This window comes from Rhinolophus hipposideros, assembly GCF_964194185.1.
Source record: "Rhinolophus hipposideros genome assembly, chromosome: 8".
NCBI classification, from domain to species: domain Eukaryota; kingdom Metazoa; phylum Chordata; class Mammalia; order Chiroptera; family Rhinolophidae; genus Rhinolophus; species Rhinolophus hipposideros.
In genome coordinates this window covers 64461242-64482319 of record NC_138054.1, presented here as the reverse complement: position 1 = coordinate 64482319, position 21078 = coordinate 64461242, and the positions used below count along the sequence as shown (strand labels likewise).

Genomic DNA, 21078 nt, shown 5'->3' with positions numbered 1-21078 from the left:
TACATCTTTTCTAGTCTGTGAAACAGGAGCTGCCAACAAATTCTTTGGTAGACATCTCTTAAGCTCCAGTCGATGGCCTGGAAATTAGTAAAAAGAACCAGTATATACATATATGCAAAGATTCAGTTATCCTCAATTTTTAAGTGTGGAAATACTGCCTCAAAAGGGAAAATAAAAAATGCTATCCATGTAACTGCCACAGACTCCTTATTGGTCTCTCTACCTCTAGTATTGTCTCCTTCAATCCATTCTTAACACTGAAAGCAGAGCAACTTTATCTAAAACACAAATTATCACTCCACTGCTTAAAACCTTTTAATGGCTTCTTACTGCTCTTATGATAGTCTGATCCAGGGGTGGGCAAACTATGGTCCATGGGCCAAATCCACCTGCCACCTGTTTTTATAAAGCTTACTGGAACACAGCTGTGCTCATTCATTTTTGTACTATGGCTGCTTTCATGCTGTAATAGCAGAGTTGAGTAGAGTTGAATAGTTGTGACAGAGAACCGCCAAGCCTAAATATTTACTGGTCCTTTACAGAAAACGTTTGCTGACCTAGTCTAATTTTTTTCCCCACCACCTAACCCTAAGAACTTATAAGGCCCTGGCCTCTGTTTACCTTTCCTGCTTAATTTCCCATATTTTCCTAACCACAGAGTACTGTTTCAATCACACTGTACTTCAGTTTCTCAAATTCAACAAAGCTCTGACCTTCACATTTGGTCCCTCATGTTCTCATCTAATTCTCGATGAGGAGATTACTTCCTCTGAAAAGCCTTCCCTGAGCCCACCCAACTAGGTAAGGGACCCTTCTGATACTCCCAAAGCACCTATACTTACCTTATTATAGCACTCTCAGAGTGTGTTGTAATTGCTTCTTTACTAACTGTCTTCCCAAGAATTTGTAAGCTCTTTGGAGTCGGGGACAGTAGTTATCTTATTTACCACAATTCCAGGACCCAGTAAAGTGCCTAGCCCTTAGTTATTCAACAAAGAGCCTCTGAGATCCTGGATATCAATCATCAGAGTCCATCTTACTAGCCAGCCCCGAACCTTGTAAAATGGAGATAGGCTGGGATTAACTATCCATCCAAAGGTAACCTACAACCCAAATTAAACCAAGATCCCAAAAGCCCCATGGTCAAATGTATTATCAAAAGCCAAATAATGTGTTCCTTCCTACTATCTAAAGATGTGTATTTCTCAGGATAAAAAACTATTCCAGCTCTATTCCACCTTTCTGAACCTAAAGCAGGTGTTCATGCAAACCCACGAAGAAAACATGACAGAACTTGAAAGTCTAGGTACCCTACCTCCAACTCTGACTCTTTATAGACTGGGTAAGTTTCAGTAGTCTTTGAGCATATGGCATCTTATCAGAAAAATCTACAGAAAAATACAATCTGCACCAGGCCCCACCCCACACCCTCCAAGCCCGAATACTCATAAGAAAGAAGCCAAACTTGACCATGCAACAGGATTCTCACCTCTCCTTACTTCAAAGACACCAAGGCTGGTAGCTGGGGATGCTGAAGGTTCTGTGAGAACTGGAAAGCCCCAATGCTGTGGATAAATACACATCTCTGCAACAAGTCTATTTCAGTACAAAGGATCAAACCCCCAGGGGGCTGCTATTTGAAACAATTTAAGGACCACACTACACTTCAAACTCCTAAACTCAAACTACTTTGGGATAACAGCTATCTATGTGGAAGGACAGTGCCCAGAGACTTCAGAAGCTACTAGTATTGTATATTTTTGGAATGATGAATTTTATGTTCTCTAGTAGCATACTTTTCTTCCTAAGGAGACTTATCTCTAGAAACACTAAACATTTACAACATCTAAGCTTGGACTGAGAAAAATGGCCATGAAGTGGTGGCTTTCTGGATAATCCAGGAATCCTAGTCTAGTCAGAGGGGACACTGACAAGGCTCACAATATTCAGAACTCAGGAACTGAGGTTGGGATTGGAAGAGGGGTTGGTTGCCACAAACCTATAAGCCACATTGCAAATGGCCACAGAGACCAAGAAACACTTGTAGGATACTTCCAGGTCTGTCTCAAGTTCTAAGAAAGTCAAGGTAACCAAGTGCCAAGTCAAATCATCAATAAACACCTATTAATCACCTAATTCAGATCCTCCAAAAGACTAGAAGATGCAGAGGTGCCTTTCTAAGCTCTGCACAAAGAAATACCTAGGTTTGGAACCAATCTATTCCTGTCTACCACTCTACACATTCAAAACTTTATTCTACTCAGATCCTGTGGGAGAATGCCACTCACCGCCTTACCCTACCCAAAAGAAAACACTTTTCAAAATGTAAGGGAATAAAAGCACTTTTATTTGGAAATTTCAAGTTGGAAGGAGAGCTCTCAGCCAATCTCTATGACCTAGCTAGCTGATTATTTACAGTATCTTTGGGCAGGAATTGTTAATGAGCTTTTAATTTGGAGTGCTTAAGTTGCCAAAGTGCTCTGAGCTCCAGTGAAGCACCACAGAATCCATAAAAGAAACCTTATCAATCACTTCCCGGCAGCTCCCTTCCCCCACCCCCCATCTCTTTGATGAAACGCAGCCAAGTGGGTTTCTAACCAAGATCACACACACATTAGTGGAGTCACACTCCAAGTCCCTGTTTATAAATTGACTTTTAAATGGTAGGGGATTCAGGTATAATATACTTAAGCTCCAGGCATGAACCCACTAAAACAAGGCATGCTGTGTATGATAAAGTCAGAATAAAGCAGAATTTGATGAAGCCAATTTCTGGTAGAAACTCTACAATCAAAAATCATTCAGCCAATCACAACCTACTATAGTTCAAATAGTGTACATTCTTTAGCCAATGGGATTCGTATTTTTTTGCCCTTCAGCCAGGAGACTGATAACATGTCTGACAAGAGCTAATGTCCTGGAAGTAGCCAGAGACCTTTAGCAGACACAACGATAGGCACTATCAGTTTGGAAAATCCAGCCCTAAGGACAGAATCCAAACCCCCAATGAGGGGCCACATTCAGCATCTTCCAAGTCAACAAGAAGCAGTTATATTTTACAAGAACTCGCCGTCAAGCCCTAATCCAACTGCATGGAAAGAAAGCACCTGTTGCTGTGACATTTGCAGGAAAAGCAACCAGAAAACTAGCCCGGTTAGGCCCCTTATTCACTCCTTCCACCATCACTACTACCACTGCTACTAACCTTGTGTGTATGTGTGGGTGTTGGGGAGAGGGAAAGAGGATGTTCTTTCTATCTCCTTGTTGGATTTCGATATATTCTCTCTGGTCAAACCTCTCCTCCTCTTCCCTGGCAATCCCATGTAATAAATCAGTACCCTTAAGCACTTTATCCAGCCTGTCTTGCAAACCCCTGCCCGTTCCCTCTCTGCCTGAACATTATTCAGTAGATCATGCATCCAGGGTGAGCACATGGGCTAGCACCCCAGGCTGCACAAACTGTGCGCGCCGCGACCCTCACCCCGCATGCATCAACCAGGGCCCTATTTGGGGGCCTTCTCCGCATCACCCACCCCAGGGTGTTGCCCCCAACTCGGGCCCATCCAAGTCCAGGGGAGAGTAAGGGGAGGGGCAGGGGGCCAGGAGACCAGCCCTCCTTCCCAGGGCCGCCCCCGCCCCCCATCAGCAGCGGGAGAGGCTGTCGCCATGGCAACGCCCCCTCCTTGGGGCCAGCGCGGCAGGCTCCCTCCAGGTGCAGGCCCCGACGTCTCCCTCGGCCTCAGCAGGCGCTCAGGGCAGTTTACGGCGGCGGGCGCGGCCCGCGCCGACTGCGGCGCTGGCCAGGCAGAGGCAGGGCCAGCTCCGCCCGCTCCCCACCGCCCGTTCCCGGCCGCCTCAACAGCGGCAGCCAGCACCACGAGTCCACAACACACCGACTCACCTCCGCGCACTCTGACCCCGGCCGACGCAGCAGACGGGCGGAAGCGGTGGCCAACCACCGAGCCCGATACCAGCTCTTTCAACCAATAGGCTGCAGGAGGGCGGGGCTTCTTCTCCCCAAAGGCTCGCTCTCCCGCCGACATGCGCGCTATGGTGTGTCAAGATGGTGACTCCCCGCAGCCGGCCTTATGGGACTTGTAGTTTTCAGGGTGCATGTACTCCGAAGAGCGTGAAGGGGGTGCTCACTCCCAAACGGTGAGAGAATTTTTTTTTTTTTTTAAACGAAAACTTTCCAAGGCCTAACGTGACTTTAGGTACACTTCCGTTTTTCCACTTTATCGTATACTCATGAGGTGAATATAGACTCATAAAGTGACGTTATATTTAGACGACACCTCATGATTCGTTCATTCAACAAGTCATTACTATACACTCTCTATGGTGCGCCTGAGGGAGAACTGAGAGGATGGGTATTTTAGGCTAAGAAGCAAACGCTTACATTTTTTCTAAGGTTTTCTAAAATTTCTCAAGGGCCTTCCTAAGGAAAAGGGAAATGACTTGTTCAGGTTGGCTCCAAAGGTAACTTCAGGGTTAAAAGGATTCCGGCCTCAGCTGTGGGGAGCTTCCACAGTCTCTTTATCAGCTGGAGAGAATTCCGGCCAAAGCCAGAGATGTGTTGCTTCATCTAGGTTATGGCTCTCTGGAAAGTCGTGGGTACCAGGTTCTGAGCTGGGAAACCCCAGCCTTGGCCAAGACCATGATGGCTTTGACAGCCTCCCAGTCAGTCAGGAACCATCTCCTGGGCCTAGCTTCAGTCAACAAGCGCTGTGTCTGCTGTCCGCATAGCTTCCCTTAAGTAAAATGCTGTCATTTCTGGGCCCTACCCCCTCTGTGAGACCTGAATTTAACATAGTGGTTCCCACTTGAGCTGGGAATACCTTTATCGCACATGGTGGGTTAGGTGATTCTGCTCTCCACCTACAGAGTTTATCGCACAGTTTTATAATTGTCTGTCTCCTTTTTTGTCTCTCCCCCAGGGCCGTAAACTCCTTTAAGGTAAGCATTATTTCCATATTGTTCATGCTCTATCAGTAATACCCAGCACAGTGCCAGGCATAATGCAGGCACGTAATAAATGTTTGCAGACAAAAGAGGGAATAAACATCAGTAGGGACAGAGGTTACTTAAACCAAGGTCAGTAAAGTACAGGCACACCTACTTATCCCCTGATTCTTGGAGCTGGACCTGGGTCGTCCCTCAACCATTAATGTCATCTGAATATTAATCCTAGTTGATCAATTAGTCAACATGTATTTACGGTGCTTCTGCTAAGTGTCTGGCACTATTTCTGTTGCTGAGGATTCATTCATTGGTGAATAAGACACACAAAACCTGTATCCTTAGGAGCTTTTATATTAGGGAGGGGAAGAAGGAGAAGAACAGATAATAAATGAGTAAGTAAATCGATAAATAAAATTAGACAAGTCAGAAGCCGTGACTTGGCGTCTCCCAGCTCTGGCTTTGTTATATCCCGAGACTAGCCTGAGAAAAGGGCACAACCAACCTTCTTGGCTGTAAGAATGAAGTAAATCTACACTACTGGATAGGAGGCTTTCTTTAAGGCCCAGCCCCAATAACCTCTGTGGAGCCTCCCATGGTCCTCTTGACTGTGCTCTTTCCTCCTTGGTTCTCTAGAGCTCAACTATACAGCTTCCAGGATCTCACCTGACTAAGCTTTCTTTAGAAAAAGATCAGGCAAAATACATTCAAATAATAGAACAGTTTAAGAACTTAGTATACATTTGGTGCCTTACATTGCCGCTAACCCAGCATTTGGCTCCCTCAAGCCTTTGGCTCTGTTGTGATTTCTTCTGTTTGTTGATTCAAACAGAGCCTGAGGCAAAACTTATGTTGTAAGACCTCAGTGGGAAGTATAATCCCAGGACAGCAAGAGTGAGGTGGAGAAGGGAAGTGAAGCAGGAAAGGAGGGAAATAAAATACAAGATAGAATAAAGCTGACCAGACTTCAAAGAAAACACAGCTAGTTGTTTGGTCATACAGGCTATATAGAACCGTTGCTTCTCAACAGAGAGGGTTGTGTTACCCCACCACTCAGGTAGCTACAGGGGGCACCAGATCTCACACTCTAAAGCACCGTGGTTCATCTGAGACCTGAAATGGTGAGAGGAGTCATAGCTTCTGGTTTGGCAAAATTAGGCCCACTGCCGTCCTACCCCAGTGGGCACATTGGAGGCTCTGTGAAAACCTAACCCTCTTCCCAGAGGAGGCTAAGACAGCCAGATGTGTCAGTAAATGAGTGATAGTAACAGCAGCTGGGCTGTCCAAAAACAAGTGGCCAAGGCCCAAGGTGGGGGGTAGAGATGAGGCAAGTGAATTTTTGGAGGCAGATGAACTGAATCCAATACACAGACACAGATATATCCTGGGCAGTCTCCTAGCTGCTGGATTAAGTGACTGAGCTAAAGTGAACACTGAGAATGGGGACAAAAATTGGTTCTTCTACTGCCCTATCAAGCCACCAGGAAAAACAGCAAGATGGCTGCCAAAGTTGCGACCTTAACCAGCAATCAAAGGGCAGAGAACCCAGGACCCAAGAACAGTAGATGGCAGCCTCCAAACTTGGCACAGGTGAGACCCCAGACTGGGTCTGAAACGTTTTTATCTGAGAATTGAAGAAACTGCTTCTGCCATTCGTAGCCCCTGTAAGCTGCATAAGATAGCATAGTGGAGGAGTGTGAGCTCAGAGAGAGCCTAGTCTGGCTCCATCTGTGACCTTTGGCAAATCACATGCCTCTTTGAGGCTCAGTTTCTTCATTTCTACAGTGGAGATAATACTAGTACCTACTTGTTACTACAATGAAACACAAACATGCTTAGCACAGTATCTGACATAAGGAGTTCCGTAAATATTGGCTATTTCCATTATTCTTGCCCTCTCCCACCCCTCTTACCAACTCCTCTTCCCACCATGACCAGCACCACCCCACCTCCTTACCCTCCACCCTACCCCCACAGATTTCCCTGCTTCAGGAGCAGTGGGAGCTGGACCTGGTCATGCTTTCTTTGCCCTGCTCTCCCCAGGGCTATTCCCCAGGAGCCTGAGCCATTCATTTCCCTGGTGACCTGAATCTGAACTAAGAGACGGATGTGGGGTAGCTAAGGCCAGGGTGGTAATGTGCTCCCTCATCTCGGTGCCCCTCACTGGGGCCTACTTAATTTTCCCTTTGATTTTAATATAGATTTATTGAAAGTTTCAGTTATCAAAACAAACTGCAGCAGCAAATTGGTGTTCTTTGCAGGCCTACAAGTGCCTATAAAGCTGCCATGCTCGGGAACGAATGGCGCTCTCTGGGAGGTCAGTCATGGCAACAAGAAGTCCCTGGGGACACACACACTGCAGTTTAATATTTTTCTTATTAGCCTTTTTCTTCTTGGCTATCTAAGCCTCCCTTTTAAATCGGAAATCAAATGGAGCCACCTGCCCAGGGAGGGTCTCTTCCTTAAGCTGCTCCACTCCCTGCCTTCTCCGGCCCCTCTCTAGTCCTAGCTTTCCCTCCTCTGATCCTCTGACTTCACCCTCCCTTGCCCAGTGTTCCAGAGACAGTTGTGAGTCACATCCCCCAGAGGTGTGGCTCAGCCCCGCCCCGCCCCAGCTGTGGCAGGTTAGCTTGGGCTGTCCGGCTACTAGTCAGAGGACAGCATCCCTAGGAAAGATTGGGGCTCTATGCCTCTTCCAGATCTGGTGCTTAAAGGTGGGGAAAGAAGCAAAGTTTTTTAAGCAAAAGAGTTGTTTTTTAAAAGGTAGACAGTCCTGTCAGGATCTATTGAACTCAACAGACGCAAAAAGGAGATGATAATTGTAGGGATTGTCTAGATTGTCTGATTTCATTCTCATGTCCCCACTGCCACTCCCAGTATGGCCTCTCCTCTCAATCCCAGCTTGATTTTTGAGACCTGCCATCCTCTGTTCCCAGTCTGCCTTTCTAAGAGCCAGCCTGGTTTCCTACCTTCAGTGGCTTCCATAAGTAAAATCAGTCACTGCCACCTCCTCTGGAAGCAGTCCTGTCCCAGGGGAGGGTCTCCATGACCTGGTAACCATGAGGGCACCATCGTCTCCTCTTCTGGGCCTGAGGTGCTGCTGGGTCACCTGTACATGCTGCATCCCAATTCCCAGTGTCCTCTCCTTGTTCTTAAAAATTCCCTGCCAGCAACAAGGGCTACTGCCCTTCCTCAGAACTCAGACTATGACTTGACAACGGTCCTGACAACTATCGCTGCACAGCTAGAGTGGTGGGAGGTGCTGAGGTGTGGATTTAAGCAGTCCAGAATTTGACTCCTGACTCTGACACTTACTGACCCTGTGACCTGGGGGACCTCTTTGTGGTTTCATTGCACCTTGTGCTTACATCTACTCTTGTCCAAGGACTTCTCCGTAACAGAATGATTTTCCTCTGTATCTCTCACCTAAAATAATCTGAGATCCTTAAGGAAGATGAGTCTTAATCATCTTTATATTCCAAGTGCATATATTTGATGAATAAGTAAAGTCACCTTCTCTGGGCCTGTTTTCTCCATTATGAAATGGAGGTAATACCTGCATAACCAATAAAGTGAAGAAAGCATCTACCGTACTGCCCCCCCAACCCACCCACACACACACATAAGGTAGGTGCTCAGTGGATGAAGTTCCCTCCATCAATTTTCCCTTGTGGTAGGTCACCAGCCCCCAGCACTCCCACCTTTTGCGTGTGCCCATCTCAGCTTCAAGTTCAGCTCTCAGAGCTTTTGCATCACTGATCAGATGCCAGCATTCACCTTGGCCCCTTTCGAGTGGGGCCAACTTTTCTCCTCAAAGCCAAGGTCCCTCGATTTTTCCAAATCCACTCACAAACGTGTGCCTTCTGGTGGCTCTGTTTCTATTCCCTGGACTGCCCTGTAGTTCATCTGTAGCAATGCAGACGTTCTCTACCATCTCTACCAGCTGGTGGTACCAATGAGTTTACATTAACATTAATACAACAGTCTTGCTCATTCCAGTTCTCCACCTGCTCCTGTAGAAATAGTCCCTAGCAATGTTCCTGAAAGAAAGAAGGAAAAAAAAGCCTCAGTGATGTCCATGGATCAATCCAAGCTATTATGTTCCACTGGCTTCTGTCACTTGGTGCGGTGGATGCTGTCTTTGGATGCCTTTGCTTGCTGGGCTCAATTTTCATGGTGCCATGACAGTGTGAGAACGTGGCACTCGCTCAGAAAGTAAGAAGAAGACTTCCTACATATTAATTCATTTATGGGGGTGTGAAGCCCCTCAGCAGGGTTGTTTGAGCTCTTAAGTGTTCTAGAGACAGCTCTTTCCACTTACTCCACTTACTCAGTCCTTTTTTTTTGTCTTTCCTTCTAGTACACACCTACTACTGCACCACAGTAGCCAAGATAGGGTGAGTTTGGGTAAGAGCCATTATACTGAACCAGAGCCACAATCCCTCTTTAACCCTTAGTCCTGTTGTGGAAACTGGCTCATCTGTCAGACTCCCCACTGCTGTATCATTAGGTCTCTCTCTGGAGTTCTGCTGGCCCTTCCCGCAATAATGGTGTCCATTGGGTTGCCCATACACCCCTACTCTAGTCATGCTGGTATATACCTGATCCAGTTGTGGGCTTGGTTCAAATTTATTTGTTTTTTTTTCTGTGTAAAACAGTGGAATAGACATTTGGATCAGGAGATGTTGCCTAACCCCTGACACTGGATATAGGCAAGTATCAGCTCCCAAACCACCAGGACCTCCATTACGCTACCTTCTTTTCCCATCAGGATTTAGTAAATAGACTTTTACTGCCAGCCACCTTCCTCCGCCTTCCCACACTAGTAGCGCCTTGTCCTTACACTGGGCCCCTCATGGTTTCATAGCTCCTCCTTCCCGGTCTTGACTTGGCGTCCAAGTCCTCTACACTTGGGCTCCAACCTACACTTCCAGACTTATTTCCTAGTAGTTCTCAAACTCCCTGTGTCTTCCAGGCCAAAGGGACTAATTATTACCCATCACAGTGCTTTGCACTTCTCTGTCTCCAAGCCTTGGCTGGTGGTGTTCTCTCAACTGAGGGTGCCTTTCCCTGTCTCCACCTGGGGAACTCCTGGAGTAATGTGCCCTGCTCCAGGAGGCATTTCCTCACCCCCAGGTGGCTTTTCCTTTCCTCCTCTGAGCCCCCCAGCCCTGCACGGCGCTCACTAGTCCACAGGGCAGGGGCTTGCCAGGCATTCTTCATCCCTAGGCAGTGCCTGCCCACGGCCCCCAGGACCTGGGGATGCTGTGGAGCTGTCAGGAGGGTGTCCAAAGCCTTCAGGGGAGCTCTTCCGGCAACTCCAGTACTCACTTCTCCTGGGTCGTAACTGAGAGCTTGAATCCATCCTTCTCTAAGGGTATGCTTTTTAAAGAGTCAAAAACATTCTTTGAATACCTATGCTGTACTAGGCTCCTTGACGGCACAGAGAGGAACATGTCCAACAGACGTCCCTGCCCTCACAGAGCTTACACGCTAATGAGGGAGACACACTGGTAAAGAACTGTCACTCAGAGTGATAACTGTGATCATAGAGACCACTTGACATGAAGGTTTGAAGGTCACAGCTGGAAAGGTTTCCCAGAACAGGTGACATTTAAGTCAAGTCTTAAAGGTGAGTAGGAATTTCCCAGGCCAGAGGGGAAGATAAAACTAAGAGGAGAGGGCATTCTGGGCAAAGGGAATAGCATGAGCAAAGGCACTGGGCAAAGAGATGGCCCACGTGTGTATGGGAAGCAACTCAGTACTATTGGAGCAGAAAGCATGGCAAAGCAAATGGTGAAAGAGGAGTCTGAAGAAGTAGGCGAGAGGAGTTCACTCACGCAGTCTTATAAGCAAGCCTTCGTAGTGTGTATTCGGACTTGAGCTAAAGAGCAATAGAGAACCACGGAAGGGTTTAAGCAGCGCAGTGACTAGGTCAGTTCTATGTTACAGCAGTGCTACTCACTCTCTTGTGCATGTCAATCACACAGGGACCTGGTTAAAATGCAAATTGTGATTATGTAGGTCTGGGAAAGGCCTCAGATCCTGCATTTCTAGCAAGTTCCCTGGTGATGTTGATGCGGTTGGTCCTCAGACTCCCCCGGAAGTAGGAAGGTTTCAGGTAGTGCGATCTCTCCGGCCCACCTTCCCACCTTTCCCAAATGTGTCCACTCACTTCCGCAGGCACAGAGCATTCTGCTTTCCACCGAAAATGGTTCAAGGCGGCTGTGGCTCTTGACGTGTATTTAGCATCTATGTTTTAGAAGCTGTTTATTGAATATTTGCTCCATGGGGTTTCGGGGGAAGTCAAAAAGCAATATGTTTTTCTGCCCAAAGCGTTCGGCATCATCTCTGAAGGGGCAGCTTTCCCTGAGCTGCCCTCTGCCAGAACTGTCATAAACATGGTAAATGAGACCTGTCTCAGCGGTGCTCCCTGGGGCCCCCCCGCTTCTGCAGCCCCATCTAGAGATGAGCCTGTTTATCCCTAACGGTTGTCTCCGACCTCTAAATCAATTCCCATTCTGATACAAAACCCTAGTCCTCCCAATTCCAGGCTCTGTCGATTTGTAAAACTGGAGGCAGCACATGATGACAGGGGTTATGAGCACGGGCTCTGAAGTCCGACTGCCTAGGTTCATAGCCCAACTCCACTACTTACCAGCTGGGTGACCTTGGGCAAGTGGCTTAACTTCTCTAAGCTTCAGTTTTCTCATCTGTAAACTGGGATTAATAATTCTTCCTGTATCGTGAGGCTGTTGTGAGAATCGGATGTCACAATGCATGTAAAGCACAGCCCCTGACACACGCAGCGAACACCCAGTAACTGTTAGCTACTGTTTTATAAATATGAAAACCTCTGTGTATAGAAACATATCAAAGCCCGTATAAGCAAAGTCCCTGTCACCCTCATGCACCTGTGATGGCTTTTCCTGCTTGCATCAATCCCTCCCTAATGGTAGGGAGGCGGAATGCAGCCTTGGACAGTGAGCAGAGACAAGCCCTGCTGGATGAGGCAGCCTTTGGGGCAGGAGCTTACCAAAGCTGAGGCTCTGTGTTGGAGGGGGATGCTTTGTGGGTCCCCTGCTACTTCAACCCATCCCCACAGTGTCCCTTCTATCCAGGGTCACCCAGGCTGCCCCTCCTTCCGGCTGCAGGGAAAGAGGCAGTTTCAATCATTCATCTTAATGTCTCTATTAAGCAGGGTTATGACCAGGACGAGACAAGAAACAAGGTCTTTTAGTGTGAAAACACAGCTCCCAGGGCTTGGCCCCAGGGGACTCCTTCCGCACTGCCGCTCCCAGCTACTGCCTAGGCTCCAGATCAGGCAGGATTCTGCCCTGAGTTCTTTCTCTTCTCTTCCCTCCACCCCCCTAAGGGCCTGCCCAGAGCTTTCATTTCCAAAACGAAAAGCAATGAGTTGGCCTTTGATGGCAGCCACTGGGGCTTCAAGTCAGTCTGTTAGGCAGGCACCCTGACCTGGGGTCCCTCTCCTCACCATCTCATCACTCACAAGCAAAGTAGAGGCAGTCAGAGCTGTAGCCATTGGGCCCAGCACGCGATAGGCCTGACCTGGCGTCTGGGCCCGGAGCCTAGGGGGTAACAGTGCTCCTCACTATGGAAACATTAAGGAGGATCCCGACAAGGCCACACCGCAAGTCGCCATCACTCAGAGAAGGCTCGGGGGCCGTCGGTGGAGTCAGCATATGCTCAGTCCCAGGCCCGGGCTGCAGGTGGGAGCTGTCAGCCCAAGGAGCCCAGGGCTTACTGACTCTTACCTATATCCGTGTGTGGATAAGCATTTGGGGGCAGCAGCAGGGCCCACCCCTCCCCTGCAGAGAAAGGCTGAGGCTCCTGGAGAACCAGAATCAAAAGGCTTCAAGCCAGAACACACTCAGAAGGCCTTCAAGGGAGCCACGTGCACGGAGCCATGCTTCAGAGGTGTGGAAAGAGTCCCCAGATAACTAACTGTCCCACATGGTAGGAAGGTGGCCATTAGAACACAAGTCCTTTAGCTGACGGACATGGGGGGATAAGAATGGGGAACACAAAGGTTCAGAAGGGAGAGACAGGTAACCCAACACAATTTGCTGGTCAGAGCCCTGCTAACCCTCAGGCCACTGACTTCTGTTACCACTGTGTGTCCTGCTGCCTTCTCACTGGTCCTGTTTTTTCCTTTTATATCAAGAGTTATCCTAAACATGGCCTTTCCACACAGGCTGGCATAGAGGAAAAACTCAAGCTGTGCAGCCGGTAAAACTGGGCTCACATCCTGGCTCTGCCCCTTCTAAACAAAGTGACCCTGGGCAAGTCATTGCTGCTCCCTGAGCTTGTTTCTGCTGTTGTTCCTAAAGGTCTTCCTGAGGAGTCAATGAGATAGCGTCTGTTCAGCTTAGCATAGGATCTGGAACACAGCGGAAGGCAAGATGAGTTGGAGTAGAGACCTGGGGGTCCTCTTCGTGCGTAGAAAGGAAGCCTCTATGCCTAGAACGCAGGAGGCATGCCCTCCTCTCCTCCCTGCAGGCCTTGGATGGAGGGGCCTTGACCACAGAGGGCTGTGAGCGCAGGTGGGGGCTGCGGAGGGAATGCCAGAGCAGCTGAGGGCAGCACAAAGTCAGAGTGAGTTAGCACTGGTCCCAGGGGCTGCATGAGCCAGGCAGGCTTTTACAGAGATATCCAGGGAACAAGAAATACCAGCAAGGAAGTTGCCCCATTAATAAATAAGAAGGCGGGAAATTAATGATGGTCTGAAAATGGCTGAGCTACTGAACTCGTTCTTTAAATCTGTCTTTAACAAGAAAAATAAAGAAAAGAGATTTGGCCAATTAGGAGGTAATGAAGACATTGTAGAAATAGCACCTGACAAAAACACACATTGGTGGTGGGGGGAGGCGCTGAGTAAATACCCAATGGCCTTTACATTCCCCCCACCCCCACCTCAGAAGAAGGGTGCCAATGGAGAGGAGAACAGGGAATCATTACAGGGCCTGGGAAGGGGCAGGGAAAGAACTAAGATGGGGAGACTCCAATTTGGGCTTCATTGATGTTTTTCAAAAGCCAGGCAGGGTGCTTCACCCTCTCCAGCATTGTCTCCTGTGAAGGCTGGAATGAAGGTGAGAATGGGGGTCGGGGGTGGGGAAGAGAAACCAAATGAAGGTAGATGAAGGTGATGGAAGGGGGCCCCAGAGGAGAGAGATTGCTAAGGGCAGGGTAAAGGCAGAAGGACCCTGATTAGAGCTACAGAAAGGCTAGTTCCCTGACATATTTGGGATGGTCCCTTTTAGGGCGTCTATGCTTACAAATCAGGGAAGGGAACAGGAGAGAGGCATGGGAGGGAACGAGAGGAGAGACCTGGGGCCTAAAGGAGGGAGGGTAAGGTACTTACATGGAGGAGGGAAAAGGAGAGTATTTGGGCAGGGCTTAGGGAAGGAGCCGACAGTAATAGAGTGGGAGCGAAAGGGCCATTCTGCTAAGCTGGGCGAGAACCCTCTGCTTGCCAGCTCTAGCACTGCACTGAGGCCTAGGTGACCCACCCTGTGAGCAGAATGGCAGCTCAGTGACAGGTGGCAATAGGGTCAAGGGATCACAGGTTTAGTGTAAGCAGGGGAGCTTCATGAAATAACAGAAAGGTGAGCTAGAATATGGAGGGGCAGGGATAAAGTCCCAGAGAAGCAGCAACCTTGGAAAGCTGCAGTGGGGGGATGCCATTCTGCACACCTCCCACCCAGCGTCACTGGGACAGCAATACTCATTCAACTCACTCTCTCTGAGGAGCTGGGGTCATGGTGGGTGGCTGTGAGACTATCAGGGTCACAGAGATTTAAAAGAGGGCTCTTGGGAAGATCTAGGCAGGGAGCAAGGGGAGGGTCTTGAGGAAGAAAGTAAGGGAGTAAGAATATAGGCCCACTCCTGCTCCCACCCACACCTCCTCTTTTTTTTCTTTTTTTTTTCTTTTTTTTTTTTTTAAGGAGGGTGCAGCTCACAGTGCCCCATGCAGGGATTGAACAGCAACCTTGGTGCTGCCAGCACCGTGCTCTAACCAACTGCCGGCCACCCCAGACCTCCTCTTGAACACGGCCTATGTGTAGGAAGGGAGCCCTGTGCTCCCTTACCCCCGTCCCCATCCTTTCCCAGGCCAAGATCCCTCCCCTGCAGCCCCTGGGTGCTGCCTTTGGCCTAACCCCATTGCCCACGGAAGCCAAGACCCACAGTCTCCCAGGGGCTGGAGTCCGTCCTGAAATCAGGTTCCCTGATTCAGTCCAAAGTGCCTGGGCTGTAACAACACTGACACTGTCCGTGTAGGGGCTTGAGGGGTACTGGCAATGAAAGTGCAGGAGAAAGAGGGCAGCCAGTGATGAATAGGGGCAGCCGGAGCCTAGTTAGAGGGGGTACAGAGAGGACAGTGCTGCAGGGATGAGCCCCAGGCCTGATTTATCATCTTCAGAGCTGATCTGAGCGAGAGGGGTTAAGTAGCAAGTTAATGAAATCCGCAGATGCTGCTAAATGGGGAAAGCTGGGAGCACCAGGCTAGAGAGGATTCCAGGAGGGAAGCAGGCTCGCCACTGAAGAGAGGATTCATCTGGAGGGGAGAGAAGATGCACATATTCCAGCTGAGGGGGATCCTGTCGTAGTCCCTGAAATCCTGTTTTGGCCGGCCAGGGAGGAAGAGGTTAGACAGACAGTAGGGATGCAGGCTGAACCCAGGTCCCCCCAGGGACGTCCCCAGTCAGGCTTCACAGCCCCCTTCCCCAATCCCATCAGGCTTTAGCAACTGCTTACTGGGCGGCCCCTGAGCTCCCAGACCAGAAGGTGAATCAGATGGGGCTCTTTCCCGGGGCTGAGTGGAGAAACAAGTAACTACAGTTCACATTGATAAGTGCTGTTGAGCAGCACAAAGGAGGGAGCAATTAATTCTGACAGGGGAGGGCACAGAGGTCAGGATGACATTAAAGCAAGGCTTGAAAAATAAGGATTTTACCAGGCAGAAAAGAGAAAAGAGAGGTTCTGGGCAGAAGGAACAGCATGAGCCAAGGCCAGGAAAAGCACAAGGGAAGCCGAGGGAAAGGGCGCTGACCTGGCAGAGATACCTGTTCAGGGAAGGGAATGGGCCAAAAGCCCTGTGGGCTACAACACTGGGCTCAGTGGGGGTGTTCGGTGCCATGTGAGGCCACAGCGGCAGGACCAGGCTCTGCCGTGGTCTGAACGTGCAGGAGGCTCGGGCTGAGAAGCCCAGCCAGGAGAGCTGCTTCTGTATGCTGACTGTATGCTCCACCTCTAACAGTAGACGGGGACCTCCATTATAAGGTTGAGACAGGCTTAAATACAAGCATCTGTAGACCTTCCGGCTCAAGGCCTGGCACACACTAAGTGCTTACTAACTGAAAGTTATTATTATTTTGGTTGTTCATATTTCCAGGCTGAACTAAAACACAAAACAAAAAAATACTGGGCCATGGGTAGTCCTGCAGTTCCAAAATGCACCCAGGGAACCAGCCGAGAAATGGCTACTTAATAAGTAGAACTTGGGCCCATGAGGCAGACAGTAATCCATCGTTCTAATGACGAAGTGGGACAGGGCGCTGCTGAGACATCGGGGACCAGAGAGCCCTGAGAAGGGGAAGACTGACATGTAGACTGCATCAGAAGGAACTCTGTAGACCAGACTGTCAACACCTCTAACCAGATCCCTCAGGGGCAGGTCTTGAAAACAGAGAAGAGAGCAGTCTGCATCTGAGGGCCAAATAGCCAAGCCATGTCACCCTTCTTGCAGCCCTCAGAGCTGTCCTGGGCCGATGAGTACAGCCTTTCCTGCAGAGGCCCCATCTTCTCTACTGTCCTGAGCAGCAACCCTCCCCTTACAGGAGGAACTTCCCTAAGGGAAGTAAGTGGTAAGGGTATAGTGGCAAGACTCTTTTTTCACTCCTTTTTATTTACATTAACTGGGTATTCAGTGAACGTTTGTTGGACAAAGGACTGAATGAACTAGGAAAAAATCTTGAAGCTCTTCGGGATAGCAGAGCACAGCACAGCCATAGCTGGAAAAGTCTCATCCTACCACCACACACACACACACACACACACACACACACACGCACGCACGCCCTCTTTCCTCATTCTGTCTCATGGCTGCTAACATGAAGAAAATGGCTAAGAGCGTGGCTATTTAAAGAACAGGGCTTGGAGTACGACAGTCCTGGGATTCAGACTTTGCTGCAGTATTTACCAACTCCGTGCCCCCTAGGAAGTTTCTCAATCTCCCTAAGTCTCAGTTTCCTCTTTTGTAAAATGGGAATTTTACCTACTGCATAGGTTGTATGCATTAAATTAATAATTCATAATAGTTCATGTAAAAAACTTAGTACAATGCCTTAGTACACAGAAAGTAACTATCATACAGACGGACTAGAATGCAACGAACTTAAAGGAGTAGAGAAAAAACAGTGGGAGAGAAAGCATCTTCCCTCTCCCACACCTCCACTTTATACCCTTCCAAACCTTCTCTGTGGGCCTATACTCCCCCTGCTGCTGTTGCGTGCTTTTTTAGGCAGGTCCTATAACTTTATTCTTTAATAAACACTGGGTTCTAAGACTTAAGTCATACAGTTAGGCAGGCTCAGTAACAATCCATCCTAAGACGGCAGAGATGCATGTGGGGTTGAGCCTGAGCAGGACTGGAGGGCACAAGCAAGCTGCCAAGCAGGTATGCCAGCCTCCCACATCATATAGCACTGGTGTACCAGTGCCTCTCTGCTCACACCTAGCTTGCATGGAGGAATTTCTTATGACCAGGGAACAGGAGGGAATAGCTCTTCTTTGGTTCATGGATGGGTTGACTCAGTATGTGGGTACAAGCTGAAAATGGACAGTGGCTACACTGAGAGACAGTGGTGAGAGAAAATCCTCGCAATGGGTGGAGCACTAGTCATCATCCACTTTGTGTAGAAAGAAAAGGGATTCAAGGATGGAATATACCGGGGGTGCCCCAAAAAAGTCTACAAGTGGACACTTTGGTCACCGTTGCTCAAGCAGTAGTTCACCGTAATCAGAAGTGTCTGGACACTGATGGTAACCACTTTGAGCACCTCTTGTAGTTGCAGAAGTCAAACATGCCTTGTATTCATCTTTTGTTATTGGTATATATTGAGTATTACAATTTTAATACAGTTTTCCTTTCTTAAAACGTCTATACATTTTTTTGACACCCTCTGCATATGGACTCATGGGCAGTGGTTAATGACTGAGCCAGCTGGTCGGGGGCCTGGAAGGAGAAAGATCACGAGAACACAAGCAAGGAGGCCAGTGAATGGACACATGAGAATGGGCACAAAGTGTGAAGATCTTTCTATCACGTGTTAATGCCCACCAGAGAGTACCACCATGGAAGAGGCACTAAACCATCAAGTAAACAAAATGACTCAGCCCATTGACATCAGCCAGCTGTCACTGGCTACCCCAGCAGCAGCACAATGAATGCATAGATGAAGTAGCTATGATGTCAGCGACAGAAGGAAGTCATGCACAGGCTCAGCAGTATGGGTTCCCACTTACCAAGGCTGATCTATCGACTGCCACTGCTGTATGTCCAACCTGCCAGTAACAGAGGTCAGTGCTAAGTCTCCAGCATGGCACCATCCATCAAGGACATCAGTTGGCCAGTTGGTGGCAAGTTGACTATTTGGGGCCTCTTCCAGTCTGGAAGGAGCAGAAATTCACTTTTACAGCAATAGACACATATTCTTTTTTATGAGTTTGCCTTTCCTGCATGCATGGCTTCAGCCAGCACCACCAAATGAAGGCTTACAGAGTGTTTGATCTACCAGCATAGGATCCCATATAACATCCACCAAGGGACCCACTCCACAGCAAAGGAGGTGCACGAGTGAGCCCATAACGCGGAATCTGTTGGTTGTATCCCATTCTACGGCACCCAGAAACTGCCAGCCACATTGAGCAATGGAATGGTCTTTGGAAGGCACAGCTGAAACACCAGCTAAGAGGTGATATTTTATAAGAATGGGGCACATTTCTTGGATACTGGCTCTCAACTGGAGGCATTTTTGTCCCCTATGGGATATTTGGTAATGCGTAGAGACATTTCTCATTTTCACAGCTGGTGGGGGTGGGGGAAGAAGAGGTAGTGCTGCCAGCATCTAGTCGGTAGAAGCTGGGTGTGCATCTGCAATGCACAGGACAGCACCCACACACATAGCTAGAGAGTTGTTCAATGCAAAACATCAATAGCACCAAGATTAAGAAACTCTGTTCTAGGACACAGTGTAGGTTTTTTGTTTTGTTTTGTTTTATTGGGGAAGGGGAACAGGACTTTATTGGGGAACAATGTGTATTTTCAGGACTTTTTTCCAAGTCAAGTTGTTGAACTTTCAATCTTAGTTGTGGAGGGCGCAATTCAGCTCCAGGTCCAGTTGCCGTTGCTAGTTGCAGGGGGCGCAGCCCACCATCCCTTGCGGGAGTCAAACCGGCAACCTTGTGGTTGAGAATCTATACTCCAACCAACTGAGCCATCAGGGAACTCAGCGGCAGCTCAGCTCAAGGTGCCGTGTTCAATCTTCATTGCAGGGGGCAGAGCCCACCATCCCTTGCGGGAGTTGAGGAGTCAACCTGGCAACCTTGTGGTTGAGAGCCCACTGGCCCATGTGGGAATCGAACCGGCAGCCTTCAGAGTTAGGAGCACGGAGCTCCAACCACCTGAGCCACCAGGCGGGCCCCACAGTATACATTTTAAATCAAAGAGCTTTGTATGGAGATGTGTCCCCAGCTGGTCCAGAAACCAAGCCCCCACTTAGGATCACTCCCAATGAGATCCACTTGTGGAATATGTGCAACTCTGGGCTTTGCAAATTTATTAAAGGAGCTGATTTTCAAAGGGGAAACATGTCTGCAAGGAGACACAGCAAGAGTCCCACTAAACTATATGATATGGCTGCTGCCTGGGTTCTTCAGGTTCTTCGTGCCAAGAGACCAACAAGCAAGAAGAAAAGTCCCCATCTCTTGGCAGAGGTAATTGACTCTGCTCATCAGGAGGCAGTAGGGCTGCTGTTGGTACTGCCTTTCCCTAATTTGATGGTACAAGGACAAAGGTAACAATCCCAGCCTGAGAAAGGCATGGTGGCCAGTTTGAGGTCCCTCTGGGATAAGAGTCTGGGTCACGCCAGCAGGTCAGCTTCGAAGACCAACAGCTTTGCTAGTTGAGGGTAAAAGGAATTTATAATTGTGAGTAAAGGAGGAATATAATGGCCATGAGTTGTGACCCTGAGACCAGTTGCAACAGTGGAGTCTGTAGTTCATTCTACAAACCTTCTTCTTCGAAGTTTCCCCTAGGAAGAGAGGCCCACTGAAATCCTGGAGAAGATGCTCTCAGAATCTGTATGAAAAGTGAATCTAAGTGGTACCAGGGTAGATCGAAGTAGATGCTGTGATCTCCTGCCTAGACCCCGCTTCAGAAATGAGACTTACTCTTCCGGTTGCTGGAGTGCTGCTATCAGAAAGCTCTCAACTGTTAGCCATGTTGGGGGATTTCTACAGCTGAAGAAAACTTCTTTGCCCAAGGTCCCCCCTCCTTCCAGGGGAAATTCGAATCAATGACTGATCAACACTGGGACATAAAGATCCAGCCCACTTGTTCCAACTCTGGATAATTTTGAAAGACCATCTGTAGGACAAGAGAACAGAGCTACATAATTATCTGAGCTTATCATCTAACTGAAAAGACCATCCCAGCTCCAAAGCTCCCTACAGGACTGGCTGAGGCCTTTGTTGGGACTTCATCACAACTCAACTTCTCCCTCTGCCTAATCCTGCTTCCCTCTATTGGTGTTGATCCCAAGAGCACTCTCTAATAGATACCATGCATGCTAATCTTTGTCTCAGTTCTGCTTTCTGAGAAACACAATCTATGAGAGTCAATAAACAAAATAAAATCTCTATCCATGTTGAGATTACATTCTAATGGGGAAGCAGACCAAAAAAGATTCAATAAATGTAATAAATAAGTAAATCATTAAGTATGTTGGAAGATGATAAGTATGGTAAATTCTAAGGAATAAAGAAAAAGTAGAGCAGGCTAAGGAGACCAGTAGCTCCTGGATGTAGGAGTTAGAAGAC

General features: G+C 48.4%; 1 protein-coding gene across 6 annotated transcripts in view; it reads right to left on the bottom strand.

Moving 5' to 3' along the window:
• ERI3 (ERI1 exoribonuclease family member 3) overlaps positions 1-3926 on the bottom strand; it is a 122764-nt gene extending 118838 nt beyond the window's left edge. For 2 of the 6 annotated variants that reach the window (XR_013993724.1, XM_081055237.1), the window contains exons 1-2: positions 3534-3903; positions 1490-1565 (exon numbers count right to left, since the gene is read on the bottom strand). Coding sequence is in view for 2 of the 6 variants with exons in the window: in XM_081055237.1 (XP_080911363.1) it covers positions 1490-1565; positions 3534-3668 (211 nt within the window). In the remaining 4 variants the exon portion in view is untranslated. Of the gene's footprint in view, positions 1-1489; positions 1566-3533 lie in introns of all 6 variants that reach the window. The other 4 variants (XM_081055240.1, XM_081055244.1, XM_081055241.1 and 1 more) reach the window with 4 other exon arrangements.
• Between the last annotated feature and the right edge of the window lie 17152 nt (positions 3927-21078).